Source organism: Spinacia oleracea, chromosome 1 (genome assembly GCF_020520425.1).
Source record: "Spinacia oleracea cultivar Varoflay chromosome 1, BTI_SOV_V1, whole genome shotgun sequence".
Classification (NCBI taxonomy): Eukaryota; Viridiplantae; Streptophyta; class Magnoliopsida; order Caryophyllales; family Amaranthaceae; genus Spinacia; species Spinacia oleracea.
This window is the reverse complement of record NC_079487.1, coordinates 135,861,163-135,880,333: the sequence shown is the minus strand read 5'-3', so window position 1 is coordinate 135,880,333 and position 19,171 is coordinate 135,861,163. Positions and strand designations below refer to the sequence as shown.

Here is a 19,171-nt window from a genome sequence, read left to right as displayed (position 1 = left end):
TGCCTCACTAATTGCTATTACCATTCTAGTGTATCATGCGATTCAATGCATGTATTGTTGGTGTCCCCCTATTCGTCTTAGACTAGTGCAATGCAGGTCATTAAAATGTCTTGGCTCGGTGGAAAAGATTCCACTTTCCAACCAAAAGGTTGGGGATTCAATCACCACTAGGGGTACTTTGAGGGAGGCACGGGTGGATCTTGAACAGTTTTACGAGGGGGCCCGGTAGAAAAAAATTAAGCTATATACTATGTAATTATACAATTATATATAAATTTTAGGGGGTCGAAACTAAAAATACACTATAAAATTTTCCGGTCATGGGGGCCAGGCACACCCCAACACCAACTAAGATCCGCCATTAGAGGGAGAGTTTCCCTTACCATCCCCCCGCTCTCAAAATGTCTACCCCGTTAACCTAAATCGGGTTGACCATGCGGGGTTCTAGCCCCGTAGGGCACTTTATCTTACCTTCAACAAAAAGATTCAGGGCGTTGATTAATATGAATTGGTATCATATTTATCATTGGTACTTGTACAGCTGGCTGACTTTATTAGTTTCTTTCTGCTTTTCTAGCCCCGTAGGGCACTTTATCTTACCTTCAACAAAAATGTTTAAAAGAAGCACCTTTGAAGTTTAAGGATTATGAATGTAAACTTCCAGGTGCTTCTTTTAAACATTTTTCAAGTGCGGCTATATCCGTAATTGATCATACCTTTATCTCTTTTATAGCCAATGTTATGAAAATCCTTGAGCCTAGTTCTTACAATGAGGCAAAGAATCATAGTGGTTGGGTTGCAGCAATGAATAAGGAAATAGAAGCTCTTGAGGCTAATGACACATGGTCTATTACTGACCTTCCTAAGGGAAAGAAAGCTATAGGTTCCAAATGGGTTTACAGAGCAAAGTTGGATGCAGATGGGAATCTAGAAAGGCTTAAGGGTAGAGTTGTTGCTATTGGGAAAGATTTCAAGGACACATTCTCACCAGTTGCAAAACTTGCAACAGTAAGAATTGTCATTGCTTTGGCTACTGTCAAAGGTTGGCCTTTATGTCAGGTAGACATAAACAATGCCTTCCTACATGGATATATTGATGAAGAACTCTATATGAAACCTCCGGCAGGCTATACAAAGTGCAAAGCTGGACAGGTTTGCAAATTAAAGAGGTCATTGTACGGCTTAAAACAAGCCTCAAGACAATGGAACAAAGAACTCTGTAAGCTCCTCGTTTCTCTTGGATTCAAACAGTCTACACAAGATTACTCTTTGTTCACCAGGGAGATAAATAGTGAGTTCATAGTAATCTTGATCTATGTTGATGATATGGTGTTAACTGGCACCAATCAACAACAAATTGATGATGTTAAAGCTGCACTTGATCGTGCTTTTACCATCAAGGACTTGGGATCTTTAAAGTACTTCCTCGGAATAGAAGTAATGAGAACTTCTTCAGTTTCTATCTCAGAGAAAGTATATCAAAGATATTGTAAAATCAGTTGGTCTAGAAGATACTAAGGGTACTTCTACACCTCTACCAACTGGTTTGAAGCTCTCCACCGAAACTGGTACTGTTTTGCCCGAACCTGATACATACAGAAGACTTGTTGGCAAATTGTTGTACCTTGGCATTACTAGGCCTGATTTATCCTACTCTGTTCAACATTTATCTCAGTTTCTTAGTAATCCAAGAGAGCCACATTTACATGCTGCACTTCATGTTGTCAAGTATCTGAAAAATACTTCAGAAATTGGTCAGTTCTATGTTGCAGATTCTTCTCTCTCTTTGAATGCTTATTCAGATGCAGACTGGAGCACTTGTCCATTCTCTAGTAGATCACTCAGTGCCTATTGTGTTTATCTTGGAGATAATCTGGTTAGCTGGAAAACTAAAAAACAGAAGACCGTGAGTAAATCTTCTGCTGAGGCTGAGTATAGGAGCATGTCTAGCACGGCTAGTGAACTGGTTTGGGTTGAAGGTTTAATGGAGGATCTGAAGGTAAATGTTCCTAAACCAGTCCTAATGTATTGTGATAATCGTCCAGCGGAATATATTGCTCATAATCCTGCTTTTCATGAACGCACAAAACACATCAAACGAGATTATCACTATGTGAGAGAAAAAGTTGAGGAAGGATTTCTTGAGACTGTCCATGTTCCTAGCTCTATGCAAACTGCTGATCTCCTCACCAAAGCTCTTCCTATACAACAACATCATCTTCTAACTTCCAAGCTTGGCCTTGTCTCAAAAGTCCAGCTTGAAGGGGGAGTATGAATTGGTATCATATTTATCATTGGTACTTGTACAGCTGGCTGACTTTATTAGTTTCTTTGTTTTGTTAATGCTGTAATATAAGGAAACTTTTCAGTTAGTAATTAATTAATGCAATTATTCTATTCCATAACAGTTTCTCTCTCCTTCTCCCATGTCTTCTCTGTAACAGAATCAATTCCTTGATTCTTTTCAATTAAACCTCTCCGGGTTTAAGCGATATTCACTCAATCTTGGATACTTGGGGAGGGGGATGGGTTTTTTTTAAAAGGAACATTGAGCTTAGAAATACTGCATGACTCTATTGAAGTTACTAAACCAGAAAACAGAAGTTCAAAGGTTTCAAGTCTCCGACAAATTAGAAATCAACAGAACAGTTACTTGGTTAGGAAAAATAATACGAAGTAGCAAAATCTACACTACCAAATCTTTTTCTTGAGGTACGAAGTTCTACGTACTCCATAGCATCCAATGAGCAAGCTCAGTAGCATGAAACCCTCCAGAAAACCAGGACAGAAGTGAGCTGATCAAAGGAAAACAAAGTCTGCAGCATTATAATACCTGCCAGAAACACAGATATGCGGTAAGAGTGAGAAATGGTTACACACTCACACCAGATAATCAATGCAGATACTACAAATTTACAGTAGTATCTATTCTATAATAGAATTTTCATTTTCAAATGCAAAAGGAACGAATTTGATAGACAGCTGCAAATCTGCAATTACTGTCCTTTTTAGGCAAGAACAGGTTGTGCTTCGCACTCGGAAGTCAGAACAAGTAGCTTAACAACCCAACAAAGGGGCAGGGGAGGGGAGGGGGGAGGTTGGGCTGAAGGCATAAAAGAATGAGAAAACCTAAAACTATAGGAGGTGGAGGAGAACAGAGAATCCAATACGTGCCACTTCTCTAATATGCCAATGCCTATAACACTACATGAACATACAGCGGGTGCAAAGCAATTCTGAAAACGGAACCTGAGAAAATAGGAGGGTAAAAAGGAATAAAACCAGTCCAAGTTAAGACATCCAGATCCAATACAAGAAACTAGATACTTTTTTGGTCAAACAAGTGACAACATCAGAACAGACTTACAGTTTTCTACTTTTCTTGCAATGCAAATCAAGTCTACTTCATATCCTATGCAAGAGCTACATAAGAGGCCAAGACAAAAACATCAACCGCCGTCATATAACAAAATCTAAAAACTCATCACAGCTTTTATTGCATGCATAAACCATCTTCCTCGCCAAAGAACCAAATGAACTACTCAGTACAATAAAACATACTTGCAGCATTTCCTTCTCTGTAATAATATTGTTTTTCAACTGACAAAGTCCACCAATGTCAAATATGTCTAAGCAGGCATCCAGTGCCAATGCCTGCCTTTTGAAACTCGAACCTACTTGGATATACATGCCTAGGGCTTAAGTTATCATTCATTCCATAAGCTAACTGTAGCCTTCACAAACTTCGCACTAGCATAAAATAACAAACCATACCAATTGTAATGAAGTCGGATCCTACAAGTCCGGAATCTATATCTAAAATCAGGCTTGGTTATTAAACCATTAGAGAGATATACTGTTGGAGTATTGAACAAAAAATGAGTTATAGTCAACATGACTAGATAAAATAGTCTTCCAGGACAAAACCAACACATAAACACCATTTCTTGAGTCAAGCAATTATTAATTCTTTATCCTCAATAAGTTCAACACTAAACCAAACAATTTTGTAGACAGAATTCTTGCAAAGCAAACAGGAAAACAAGGAAATTAACAATTTCTGAAAAGCCCATAACAAAATGCATGTGATAATGATGCAAACCAGCAAAAATCTACTATTTTTATTATAGGCTGACCAATCTATAGATCGTTACTCGTATGCAATCACACAAAATATTTGAAACAGATAATGTCAATTCCAAATGTATCTCTCATTCAAGCACATATGCAGATTAAAAACAAATTATGAGCAACCATACCCAAGGCATTGCAGTATTCTAATTACTTATGGACTAGGCACGTGACTCTTCAGGCGGGGGAGGCCCTTCAACATTCATGGAAATCAACTCTTCCCCCTAAGGGCGCTCTTCTAGCAACGGAGAAGATCTAGCAAGAACGTATTTGCATCATAAGTCGGTGTATAATTAAACACCAAAAGTAAAATGTTGGCTAATTAATTGGCAACAGAGGTCTGAATATAGATAGTAAAACATTATACCATGCCAACATTTTACAAGAGTAATGACCAAAACTTCTGGAAGTGAGAGCTCTTGGGCACAAATGGAGCTTTGCAGACTTGAAAATAAGCAAAGTGAGTGGACCTGCAATGATCCAGAGTACGGTTCTAATCACTTATCAGACTACCTTAAACATATTAAAAACAGGTCAAATAAAAGGAGATAGACAACGGAAAGAGAGTAATAACATTGACTAAAAAGCCATAATAATGGAGAAAATATGAACTGGCCAAGAAATAGGCGGCAATTGGCACAGAAGGGCAGTGTGTATGTAAACGACATTCACGTTTCTTTTCTTACCTAGCTATACAAATATACAATTATCCCTACTTAGCTACACTTACTCAAGCAAAGCACTGACCTGTTTGATCATCAGGCAAGCAACACATAACTACATGTAAGTAAAGTATATCTGTATGCAATCACATGAAAACCGTATATCTGTATGCAATCACATGAAAATATTTGATATGAATAATGTCGATTCCAAATGCATCTCTCATTCAGGCACATATGCAGATTAAAATCAAATTAGCAGAAAGCATACCCCAAAAGCATTTCATTAGTCTAATAACACATGGACTTGGCATGTGACTCTTCGGAAGGGGGAGGCCCTTCAACAGTCATGGAAATCAACTCTTCACCCCTAAGAAGAACAAGGCCAAGGGTACGGCGCTCTTCTCTCTCCTCAGTAGGGTTGGTTTTGCTTCCCTTAGTGGGAGGCAGCTTACGAAACTCCTCACAATCGCCAAGGACAATGTTCATGTGACGATCATAGTCCATGAATTTTCCCACCAGCTGACGCCCGTCTTGGATAGTTACACGCATGCGGTAATTGATAAACTGAAGCATCTTCGAACCCTTAGACATCGACATGTTGATCAATTTGCTGAACAATAAAGACTGATACAACCTGCACATATGCCTCAGATCTTAGAATTTCACAAGGAAAAATCTTTCAATGTAGTTTCAACAACTCTATCCCAAGTCCACAACTATACACTAGTAAATATACTTTTCTCATTTCCATGATTGGAAAAAATAACAAGCCCCGGAGCACAAACAATAACTAACATGCAAAAGGGTAATCAACTAATCATTGATCTAGGGTGGTCTACCCCATTAACCAAAACAACAATAATCAACCTGTTGATTCCTGGTTTTGATGATGACAAACTAACCTTCTACTAATAGTTTGTTTTGGAGAATGTCAGGAACAGGTTAATATTTAAAAGAAGGACAAATGCAACAACCGAAGCAAGCAAGGGAGCTTTGAAGTAATTAAGTTCAAAGTACGTGGCAAGATTAAATCAAGGATCAAGTCAAGCAAATTCTATAAGGGTCAAAAGGTATAAGACCAATGTAATTTAGTACATGCTTAGTATGGGAACAGAGTATTTTGAAGAGTCCTAGTTATATCATGAAACGAAATAAATCAGTTTTACTTTTACAAAAAGATAAACATCAAATGTTTTAAACTGATTTTACAAAACCGTTTGAAATTATACTCTTGAATTTGAGTTAACATATAACTCTCAAAATACGAAAAGATTGATTTTCCTAAACGCGTTTGAAGTCAGATTTGCGAAAATCTATCTATTAAAAAGAGTCCTAAACTGGGTTGGATTTGAATCTAGGTTAAACACTTGGATTCGTATAAATACAACCTTTGTTCTTTGCGAAACTTTTTATCAGACTTATTTACATCAACCGGAAGCTTTCAGGTATCACCCTTAAAGTCTTAATCTTTGAAGAAGTCTGTTCCTGTTCCCATATAGAGCAGTATTTGTTACTTGGTCTTATATCGTATGTTAAGTAGTTAATTAATTCTTATACGTTTGATTAAAGTGTTGAGTTGTTGTATGTTAAGCCTGAGTCAGGCTTACTTGAGCAAGAGAGAAGATCTCACGAGAGATCAGAGAGTTGGAACAGTTGAGGGACTGTTTCCATAAGGGAAGGAACAAAGAGGGTTGTTCCTAGTCATCTGCAATCAGAGGCGATTGGCAGATTGTGGCCCGAGCAGATTAGGTTTGTAAAGAAACTAAGTTGTTTTGCCTAATTAGTGAGAGTGTTTAAGTCCCCAAAGGGGCCGTGGTTTTTTCCTCTCTATTGGGCCTAGAGAGTTTTCCACGCTAAATCTTGCTTGCATATTTTACTATTTCTGTTCCTTGTAGTTTAAATTTTATAAATACGTAAAATATCAATTCACCCCCTCTTGAGGAACTCTGTAAAACTAACACAACCTTCACCATGAATTCAGCATTTAAACGGCTACAAATATACTTAAACAATCAAGAAAGCCAAAAGAAAACAGATAAAAGTGGCACATTTTGATTATTCTTCTGCACTCAAATCAAAGGTAAGTCATCACATTGGTGAGGGGAGGAAGAGATGATAACCCTAGAACAAGTGCAACCAACTAGGGAAGCAAAACATGATTTTCAAGCACAATTATGAACTGGGTGATAGACTAATTACGTAATTAGACATGAAACAACACCAAAAACAAAGCCAACAATTACCAGGGAAAAAAAGCAAATTCATCATTTGAAACATTGTATTAGGCAAAAGAACGTGTGTAAATCCTTACGAATATATAAAATACAAAAAAAATCAACAGAAATTCCAAAAAAAAAAAAAAAACGATACGAAATAGGAGAGTGAAGAAAATAGATGAGGAAAAGAAGATGCACACTATCGTGAATACCGAGGAAAGGATCGGCGGAGAAGGAGAGGTGGTTGGCAGAAGCGCCGGCGGCTGGAGGTGGTGATGATAGTTTTGTTGGAAATTCAGGGTTTTAAGAGGAGGAGACTGTCGGAATTAGGCGGGAGGAGGAGGCGAGTTTGAGGACAGAGAAAATTAAATATGGCCGTAGCCGATGAAGTCTTTGGTTAGTAGTTCTTACCAATTTTGCGTTTTTATATACTCTCTCAGTCTCTTTTTGTTTTTTACGTTTGTCATTTTGCACGTTTATTAACGATTAATTAATGTGCATTGAGATTTCTCTATTTTTTTATTTAAACAAGAAAAATTACGTTTATTTATAATGTTTTCACTTTTATCAAAATTATGATATTGGGAATATGAGAAAAATTTAATGTCTTAATAGAAAGGTGTGAGAAATTAAATAACCAGTGAATTTAATTGGTTAAAAAATCATTTGACACAAATTTTGATAGAATATTAAATCATTAATGTGATGATATAAAAAGAAATGTAAATAACATTTTGAGACACCCAAAAAGGAAAACGTAAAAAACAAAAAGAGACGGAGGGAGTACTTCGTAATGTGTTGGTACTCAATAGTGTTGTACGGAGTATTCACTTATGCCCATATGAATACAAGCCATTATAGGTTTAGAGATCTTCGCCGTAGGTGGCCGTGTCTTGGACCACACCGAACCCACTAGTTATGTGTCATGTCATAATTTTCAATAGGATTGAAAAAGTTCCAACCTACCAAGCACGATCCTTGTCCAAGTATGTTTAAACCTAACGTCGCTCAATCTAATATTTTTTGTTGTGCTTTTCTCAAAAAATATGGGCTAAAAACGGCTCACGACTTGGTGCATGTGTCATGTCAATTGTTTGTTCATGTTTAGTTGTGTCATGCACATACCATCTTTTATTTTATCTCGTTTTACTCTTTTGTAAGAAAGAAAAATAAGGATAAACCGTCAACTTGTTAAACTTTTTTTTGTTACATTGGGTATTTTCATCCCACAAATGCTTGAATAATTAGATATGAACAATTTAAACAAAATCGAAGAAGTTAGCAGCTAGCCAACAAAAAAACTTCCGTAAGAAGAATAAAAAATAATTAGTGGATCCAATCTCAAAACCAGGTGAAAATATGAATGAAATAATGGTTTTATTGCAATACATTAATCCTAACAACAATATGAAGGAGAAAATAATGTGCAAAACTCCAAAACATACCTATTTTACCAAATAATTTCAAACACTAATATTGCTCAAGAATACAAAACTTGTACTGTAAAAGTTATCAATATAGTGAACCTATTATTTTACCAAATATTTAATCCTAACAACAATATATGAAGGAAAACCAATTGCTTGTTGATTCAGTGGTGATTGAGGCTGAACTTGGTAGGGAGAACTCGTGTTCGATCCCCACAACAACAATTGGGAGGGGACTTGAACCTAACCACTCAAAACTCGCCCCGAATCCGGATTAGCCCTAAGGGTGAACCAGATGCTAACACCAAAAAAAAAACAATATATGAAGGAAAAAATAGTGTGCAAAACATACCTATTTTACCAACAATTTCAAACACCAATATTGCTCAAGAATACAAAATTTGGAAAAGGTATCAATATACTGAACCTATTTACCAACCAAATATTTACAATTAAAAAATAAAATCAATAATACTTCAACCTCTTGAGTTCTCTTTTGTACATGTAAACTTTACCATACATGCCTGATCAAGCAGGACTCATTCTGACTTTCAGAAGGTTGTCATGCATGACACTTCGAACTCTTCTTACTGTATCCAGCTTCCTGTATGATATTTACGCGCAAAAATTCTTGTACTAGCCCAAGAATGAACTAGCTGCAGAAGAATGTCATCAACTCCCCTTGAATGGTAATAACTAGTTATATACAGTACAATAATGTTAGAATGTCCGGAAAATGTTGTCACATTTCCTAATATAGTCAATCTGTTAAATTTCAGATACATATGAAATGGGCTTGGGCAACCCAATAAGGATGATGAGAGTCCGGTCCACTTATAAGCCCAATAGAGGTCCACACTAAAACCAATTGGGTCCTTTCCTTGATCACAAGCACATGTTTAACAAGGAGAACTTAACCTGCAAACATATCTTGTTCTTCACCAAACCTAACCTAGCACCAGTAACAATCCAATAACCAGGATTATCTTGAGGCCCTCTATATGTTTGTGTAGTATCTACATACCGAAGACACTTCTGGTTTTGAACCGGGACTGGTGGTCCAGTCGGAAAAACACTAGAATCAACAATTACCATATGCTCTTTGTGATCTGCTTCCAAACTCCCTGAACTTGATGGGCTACTAAACCTCGACAACCTCTGTGATGCTGATTCTGATGAACCCTGACACCACTCTGACTGAACTATCTCAAAGTTTGATACTTTGGAGAATAGAAGTTGTAGATGGAGAACTTGCTTTGAACCATGTTTTTTAGTATGAAGTTGAGCTCCTGTAACAATATATACCGCCTTTTCCTGCTCACTAGTCCAGGATGGATCGTACTTTACTGGTGCTGTGCATACGCGTGAAAACTTTTTCTGAACTGGTTCTGAATATCTGTCATCTGCTTTTTCATAAGACCCTCTCCATAATAAGGAGTTGTCTATCTTGTTTTGTAGCATTAGTGGTGTATTTGATAGATGTTGAAGATGAATTGCCAACCTGAAATGTTTCAGCTTTATGAATAAACATTCTACACTTAAACTACCATTTTCAGAAGAATTTTAGGCTAACCTGTCACATTTCATGCCTTCGAGGTATAATCTCATCCCTGTAACGGGTTTGTTCTCAACATTTACCTGATAATATGAATTGTCAATTACTCAAAATGATCATAATGTAAACATCATAGAAGAAACCTTCTTGTTCTTAGTAAATCGAAGTAGAAATAAAAGTTGTAAGCTAAGACAATTAAGGTATTACCTTTGAAGTATTTACGTGCAATTTTGGACCTATGATGTTGAAATGAAGAGTAGAAGATGGAAGTGAAATGTTTGTAGTAGGGGCTAAAGGGAGATCACTGTGTAAAGGCGCCCATGCCCTGGCCGATTGGAAGTCTAAGAAATACTGTAAATCAGCAATCGGGGGTTTATCTGCATAACATAAACCAGGTAAGTTCGTTCAGAATAGTTTAAACAAGGGCTAATAAGTTCGGATAAGAAGAATTTTAGAAAAATAGACTTACAACGAAGATATAGATTGATAGCATGTGATAGGAAACCTTTCCCAGGAATATCTTTAAGAAGAGAAGTTATAGGGATAAAGCTCAAGTTGATTACATCAGGCATCAATGGAACTGTTGGAAGCCATTCAACATGGTTGCTGAAAGATGGATCTCCTCCTCTTTTAGCACATATTACTGTGATTCCCTGCAACGTATGATGCAAAGGTTATTCCTTTCTATAGATGTTTCTACCACAGTAAAAAAATCAACAGAATTTGTAGTAGTATTAGTGAGTAAATTGGCTAGGAAAACTTCACTTACATCTTTTGAGGTGATATTGGAAAGGCTATCAGAAAGAACTGCTTGTTGCTGATAGATATTGAATGCTGATGGTACCTGTTAGTCAAAGTTAACTAATCATGTAAGAACACAAATCAACTTTCTGAAAGAAAATCTTATTAGTAAATGTTAAGAGTAGCAAGTTAAGATATCGAAAATGGTTAACACCTTTGGTCTAGGCTCTTTAGTTCTGTGATTTTTAGGACTGAAGCGACAGGTGCCTGTAAACAACTGATCTCCAAGCTCATACAAATGCTTCCTGAGTTCTGCTGGATCGAGTTTCGAGGATTTCTCTTGCTTCACCAGAACTGTGTCCTGCCCACCAATGCTTATTCCAACAATGATATGAGTTCCATATTTTTCAATGAACCTGTTATTGAATGCCAAAGCTTATCTCAGTACATTACTGATAGACTTTCAATGCAAGTATAAATTATAAAATGATTCTTTTTTTATTCATTACTGATAGACCTTCAATGCAAGTATAAATTATAAATTCAACAAATTCATTCATCTAGTTCAAGAAGTTGCATTTAGATTATATGAATAACTTTTAAAAACGGCTTTTTTTCTTAAGGGCTCGTTCGGTTTTAATGTTAGTTTCCAGTTTTTTGATTTTTGATTTTGTAAGTCATATGATTTAGATTGAATAATGAACTAAAAAATAATCTTACTCATAGTAATCATGTTGATTTTGAAAAATGGCAAAAAAAATAAAACACGAAACTACTTTCATATTTTGATTTTTAGTTTTGTAAAAAACAGAAAATTGGAAACAAAAAACAATACCGAATGTAATATGACATAAGGACAGACGGAAACATCCCGGACTTTCTAAGTTGTAACACCCCTTAGAGAAAGAGATTATGAAAGCATGAAACATGTTTTCAATATCAGAAGTGTGCTCACCAGGTCAATCAATTTTGGAGATCCATCCCCATTACTTTGATTTTAAAAAAGTTTGACTTAAGGGGAAAAAAAAGGAAAAATCAAAGTCAAAATACTATAGGCACATCTAACCACATGTTACAAAACATTGCAGCTGTTAAAAGTTTTGTGCACCAAATTTCATATTTTTATTTCCGCAGATAGCCACAAAGGAAATACCGAGACATAAAACGGGAAGGGAATTCAAACCTGTAAACATATAAATATATAATTGATTCGATATTCCTTACTAACTTGCCAGTATTTTACAAGCTTCAATATTTAAAAACATACCCAAAAAAAATGACCAGGTCAAGAAGTAGCACTACATAGTATGATTGCCTTGCTTATTTTATTATATTTTACATAAAGATTTCTGTTATGTGAAGTGTGTTCCAATATAACGGCTTTGGTCAACGCTAACTACTTGATCAAACCAAAAAAAATTGACTTTTTAGGGAAAGAACATGTAGAATTAGATGGAACACTTCTAACTAACAAATAATACTCGTTTAAAGAGAGTGACTTGTACGAAATGATCTCACAATATCTTATCGAGTTATCGTGAAATTGAGGTAGACTTTTTTGCATTTGAAGAGTTATCTAATTAATTTCGTAATCTTTAGGGATTACTAGTACATACGTATGTGAAATAGTCTCATCCAGTACTTACGACTGCTTGAAAAGCGTGCTTACATTATTAAAAAAAAATGGTGTTTTTGACAGTGATGCAAATTCAGGAGTTCTAATAGTCAAAAGCTAGCTTCAATCTTCACCAAGAACAGACTGGAAATTAATGACATTTCAAAGGCTGACAATCATTCACCCAGGTGTATAGCAAATTGAACAAAATCTAAGACAAATTGTCAAATCTGTCTATATGATTTAATTTTTTAAAAATAATTAAAAAGCTGATTAGAATTTCATATGCTGCTTAGACTTTTCGACCAATACCATGTTACGGAGTAGTGGAGTACAATGGATTTTACTAGTGTTTATACATTACTACACGCATTGCATGCATGATGATTTTTCAGTTTGAAAGTAAATAACTTTTTCTATTTTTTCTTCTACAAATTAGGCACAAGAGTATCGTTATCCAAATTACTCTGTAATGAAAATCCAAAAAGAGACACCAAGGTCGAGGTAAAGGATTTCGGGGAAAAGAAATTATGAGGGGTTAAGGTAAAGATGGTCGTGGGCCGGCCCGGGCCGGGCTTCGGGTTGTGGGCCAAACTGGGCCGGGCTCACGCCATGCCAACGTTTTTACGTGCCGTGCCGCGCCGGACCGATAAATTAAAAAAAGGCTCAGGCTCGGCCCAAGCACACGGGCTTTCGTGCCGGGACGGCCCGTCGTGCCTAAAGCTAATTTTATTAAATTTAGCATGCTTTGTCGTGTCGGGTCGAGTCGTGTCGTGCTTTTTCCAAAAAATTAAGGCTCAGGCCCGGCCCAGGACTTTGTGCCCGTGACGGGCCGTGCTTTTTTCGTGCTCGTGACGGACCGGGTCGGGCTTCGGGTCGGCCCGGCCCACAACCATCTTTAGGTTAAGGTTTGAAACTTTGACATTTTACTGAATATAAATACATTTGTTTTATATGATCAGGGACCTGATCCTAAATAACTCTTGTGGAAAATAATCCTGCCAAATGCTCAAAACTCAAGAGTTCTCTTATATAATTAAAAAAAAAAATTGTATTAAAGTTGAAATATTATTTGATATGTCCTTTATGAATACCAAATTTGATATTTTATTGACCAACCTTCATGAAATGTACCCCATAACTACCTTATCCATCTTACAACAACGGTTGTTTAATTGAATCTACAAGTTTATGTGCGGTGAGAGAGGTTTGTGATGGTGAGAGGAATTGACTATTCTAAGACATTTGTTAAATTTATAAATAATTTTACATACACAACTAATATAACATAACATCTAGTTAAATTAGCTAATACAATTAGCTAGTCAAAGAAGCTAATAACTGATTGTATAACCCTTTGTTTGCCAAACAAGACATTTATCAATTACTCACGTTATTGCTCTATGATGTTCTTCACATTTGCATTATGTGCAGCCTTCGGTGAATTGCATATACTTCAATTATTAATTTATTATTCACATCAAAATATCAATTTAGTGCTCTTGGAACTTGGAACTTGGAAGTATCAATTTATACATCAATATCATTATTCATTACCCTTTCTCTTCCTTCCTAGACATAATTAAGTCACATAATCAAGGCGACTCTCGTTATCATTCTAATACGTTAATTTCTTTGTAGTTTAACTAGATTCTTTTCTTATTTATTCCGAATAAAAGTAGGTTAACAGATAATTGAATAGTCCTATAAGTCCTAACAACCAAAATTGGATTGACAACTACAAGTACTCACTTTGTCGATCTCTCTTTATTATACTCTGTACTTTCTTCGTTCATTTTATAATTGCTTTACTAGTACATATTTGGTCAGGACGATACCCCGAGTTACTACTTTGAATATCATATTGTGGTGTGCATTATGTAAAGAAAATACTTCTATGATGTACAATTGTGTGGTCTAAGTTATATATGTTTACGTACTACAAAGATCATATCTAATGGTTGATTAAGATGGTAAGACGTCAACTTTTCGTGTGACGGATCTCATGTGTTTGTCAATACAAAATTTTAACCAATATTTATTAAAAATGATTAAAAAAAAAGAGTAAATAATTTTAATGTATATATATAGAGAGAGAAAAACTAATCTAATGTTTTTCTTACCTACGAAGTATAAAATTACAACACTGATCATTAATCAGCGTCAAAATCCAAGTAGTGCAAATATAAATAAAATAAATCAATTGTTTGTTGGTTCAGTGGTGATTGGGGTAGAACTTGGTAGGAAGGACCCCGTGTTCGATCTCCCGCAACAATAATTGGGAATGGACTGGAACCTATCCATCCATTATCCGTCCCGAATCCGAATTAGTCCTAAAGGTGAAACGGTGCTAACACCCAAAAAAAAAAAAAAAACTTGATGGTAAATTGTACACATAGGATACATTGACTAGTTCTGATTATTACAAAAATTCCCATTTCATTTCACATTTTATTTTGACATCCTAACCACGCAACAATAATTATTAAATTAGAAACTCGTATGAAAATGACTTGCTCATTTAGTCATTTCGTCTTTTAGACTTACGTGTTTCCAAAGTAACCTTTTCACATTGCAATCATTTTTGTCCTCAAATATATAATAACTTCGTGGAACATACATCTGACAGTTATGCAACTGCATTTAACTTAAGCTCCCCTTGGTATGGACTATGGAGTATGAGTAGCTTTTAATTGGAATGTGTTATGAATGAAAGACCGTTTTGGGTTTGAATGTTGATTTGTATGACAATTTGATGTTGGAATAATGAGAATAAATAAATGAATAAATTAAACAATACACAAGGATTTAAGGTGGTTCGCTCTCTAATGAGCTACATCCTCGGATCCATCATGTGAATTTGGAGCTTGTATTACTCTTCAATGGAGAATTGAAAGGATTACAAAGAAGAATTTCAAAGGTGAAGAAGAGAGAATTTTATGTATGCTTAGATCTAAGGTTTTAACCTCACTTGTTTTTCTCTGTCTTAATCCTGAAAAACTCATTACATTTGGCACTTATAGTGTTAGACATCAAAACAATTTACTCCCTCCATCCCGGAATACTTGACCTGTTTTCCTTATCGGGCCGTCCCTTAATACTTGACATGTTTCTAAAAATGGAAATATTCTAACAATATTATATTATTTCTCACTCCACCTCTATTAACCCACCTACCCCCTACTCCATACAAAAAAATAATTAAAAATTCAACCCATACTCTCTCCCAACCCCACCTCTTAACCCACCTCCCACTATCTACATTAAAATAATACCCACTATCAACTACTACCTATTAAATTAAATAAGTCAATTCAAATCCCTTAAACTCTGTGCCGGTCAAACCGGGTCGAGTATTCCGCGATGGAGGGAGTAAGAGACAAGAAAATGCCACGTCGATTGAAGTTTGCGGAGAAGAAAATTGTTCACTCACAGGGTTCGGTCGAACCTATAAATTTTGCCATTTTTAAATCTTCAAATGAGTAAAAGTACTACTCAGCAGTATTTACACCTTAACGGCTTAACCTACTTTAGATAGGTCTGGTGCAAAATAGATTGGGGTATGTGGGCCAAGTGTGACATAGTAAATTTTTATCAGGAACTAACACTAAAATGATCTCTGTGTTACAACTTAGAAGTACTAGCTAGTAATCCTTAGCTCAAACAAATTTAATATTATTGGACCGTTCTATGGACTTTTCAAATGGAAGAAATAATTAAAAATAATCAAATGACCATAATAAACTTTGAAAAAACAAATAATTAATTTTGTTCCATAAAGAAAAATATAGGAAGAAAACAAACCTTGAAATGGCAAGGGGATCCCATTTGGGAGGGACATCATTAAGGACCTCCTTAGAAAGAATCAGAGGATAACGAGCAATATGCATATTGAACAAAACTATAGAGTAACCATCAAGCCCCAATAACTTTATATTAGCTGCATCTTTAGCCCACGAACCACTTTCGAACTTGAACAATGAATTGAACAAACCTGAGGGGATCTTCCCTGAAACCGCGGATATCCTATTGAAGAACTCTGACATCTGCATTTACATTCAAATAACTTAATTTAGCTAGCTAGGTAGTCTTAAAACTCGTCAATGATACCTACATTTATCACCAATGTTGCGATTTAAACTGTAACGGCTTCAAGAAGTTCATATAATTGACAATCACGTCTTATCAGGTTAATAGGTTTCAATCAGGTCGGTTTTATAAGTTGACTCCCTCGAGTTTACTAGCTCTCTTGTAATCATGTCCATAAGCTCCAATCAGGTTTAATCAGGTCATCTCAGATTAATCATATTTAATCAATTTCAATAAGTTCATGTTTCATCCGACGAATAAAATACCCAAGAGACAAGAATTTTACCCATTTTACCATAATACTCATGTTTTTTACATTTTTTTTTAACATTCCTCAAAACCAAATCCAAACCCAACTCATTTATTTTAATGTGAAAGAAGAGCAATAACTATGAGTAATATATATGTACCTGGTTAAATTCAAGGATATCAGACTGATGACGAGTAAGTTCACCCTTATCACATTTGATGTCAACAGAAACAGGCTGTTTCAGAGTGCCAAATCCAGGAACAAACAACTGTTTCTTTTGATCTTCATTGATCAAAACAAGCCTTTTATCGCCGCCTTTGCAATACTTTAAACGAAAATCCGAGGTTAAATCGAAGCCTTTTCCAAGACTAGCAATTGATTTGTCTATAACACCATCATCAGTCATGATATGCATCCTTAAACTAGCAACATTTGAGCTATCATTTGTATTCTCTATCATTTTTGAAATGAAATCAATCGACTAATTATGCAGTTGATTGGGTGTGGTTTTTCTGGGGTTGAGAAGAGAGAAAATGTGAATGAAAGTGTCAAATGAATGAAAGATTCATCAGGGTATAAGTAGTCGAGCTGGTTTTGGGTCTATTTTCCCAAATTTATGGGTGGCATTTTTATTTTATTTTATTTTTATTTTTTTGGGGTGGAATTTTTTTGATGTTATAGTTGACCAATATCAAGAAGCTAACTCGTTGTTTCCTGATTTACTTCTTTATTACTCCGTAAATTGTTACATTTTGAATATTTCCCTCCTCCATATTCTTTTAAGGCTTGTAGAGAGTCAAGGTCATAAGTCCGCTCTCTCGATAATTAAGGGTGCGTTCTTTTCATTTAAAAAGATAAATTTTAAGTTTAAATATGTTGAGATAAGTTGTATTCCGGTGTTGTAAATATGGAAACAATGGGCTTCGAATGAAGGCCCTTTCGTATGTGTTGAAGATCTTGCTTGTTTGAATGAGTAGAGTCCGAATTCACCTGCACAAGAGCAAAGTCACTAGCCTCGGGGGTGTTTCCGAGGAAAGCCCCTCCGATGCCTAAGTAAGAACGATGCTCGGATTCTAGAGAGAAGTTCTCTAGAAGAGTAGTCTTAAGGCGATAAATTGGACGTACCTTGAGGTGTGAGCCTTGGCGGCCTATTTATAGTGTTTGCATAATAAATGCCCATAGGTCATTTATTGCTTTTGGGTCTTGGGCCTTGATGGATGGCTGACTAGCCATTGGTAGGTTTGATGCTGTTTGTTTAGAGCCATTGGGCTTTGGACTTAGTGGCCCAATTGAGAATCAATTGGGAGCCCAAACAACATGCCCCCCAGACCCGGTCCATTTAGAATTAAATGGGTGGGTTTCCAGCTGTCAGAAGTCCGAAAGTTCCCTCTCTTTTTTGAAAAGGGATGATTTGCATTGATGACAAGTGTTGGGAGTTGTATTGTGTCGTGGAGATCGTGGGTTGAGGAAGTTGATGCGCCCCTTTTCTTTTCTATAAATACTGGGTGCTTTGCTCTTTTCGAACTTTTTACTCCTTCTTTCAAACTCATTCTCTCTCTAAATTCCGGCGATCGCAGTGCAATTTGTTTCTTCAGATCTACGAAATTCGGCCAACTTTAGACTTCGGGAACTTGTGTTGTTCGTTTTATCGGCGAATTCCGCTTCGGAAAAAGGTAATTTGTTTCTGAATTCTCCTTTTTTCTTCGTTTTTCCTTCTACCCCTCAATCTCAACCCTAGACCGAGAATTCGCGGCCATGGCAAAGAATAGGGGCAAGAGCAAGTTCGTCGTTGGCTCCTCTAGTGAGAGGGAGAACGTGCCTTCGGGAAGGTTACCGAAAACTTCGAGGGGTCGGCCTTCGGAGAGGCCGGTGGAGAGGCGTTCGACTGGTTGGGATGCTTCCAAAGATGATGTTGTTGGCGGGTCTAGCGTGTCTGAACGCGCAACTTCTGGTAAGAAAGCTGGTTCTTCGGGTGTGCGCCGCTCTTACCCTGAGTTTCCAGTTCATTGGACTGAAGCTGATCCGCAGGGCAAGTATGCCCCGATTCTGCATGAGACCACTAAGATCGATGGTCCTTTGGAAAAATCGGTCAGTGGTGACTGGTTGGTGGAGGCGAAGCTGGGGAACTACCATCGGAGGGCCGAAGAGTTATACGGAATCCAGCACGCCTTGGGGTACTGGTGCGAGCTTCCCGACCAGGAGCGTCCTCGGGTGACTCATCCGCCGAGGGGGTTCATCTCTGTGTATACTCATCATTTGGAGAACGGTCTCCGCTTTCCTTTGGATCCCTTCATTTTCGAGCTCCTGGTGTCGTACAACATCAGTTTGGCCCAGCTTACCCCCAAATCTATGAGGCACATCATCGGATTTAGATGGGTGTGCGATTTTATTAACTTTCCCTGTTCTGTTGCCGTGTTTCGGGATCTGCACGATCTGTCTTTCAACCACGCTTCCAAGGGGGATGGGTATGGTTGGTGGACCA

At 36.7% G+C, this 19,171-nt stretch overlaps 1 protein-coding gene across 1 annotated transcript; it reads right to left on the bottom strand.

Moving 5' to 3' along the window:
* Nucleotides 1-8,794: 8,794 nt before the first annotated feature.
* LOC110785697 (MACPF domain-containing protein At1g14780) lies at nt 8,795-17,400 on the bottom strand. The gene is made up of 8 exons (XM_021990181.2): nt 16,850-17,400; nt 16,155-16,396; nt 10,950-11,151; nt 10,764-10,838; nt 10,464-10,647; nt 10,202-10,371; nt 10,013-10,077; nt 8,795-9,940 (listed from the first exon to the last, which is right to left on the bottom strand). The coding sequence occupies exons 1-8, from the start codon at nt 17,147-17,149 to the stop codon at nt 9,325-9,327; spliced, it is 1,854 nt and encodes a 617-aa protein (XP_021845873.1). The 5' UTR covers nt 17,150-17,400; the 3' UTR covers nt 8,795-9,324.
* Nucleotides 17,401-19,171: the final 1,771 nt, after the last annotated feature.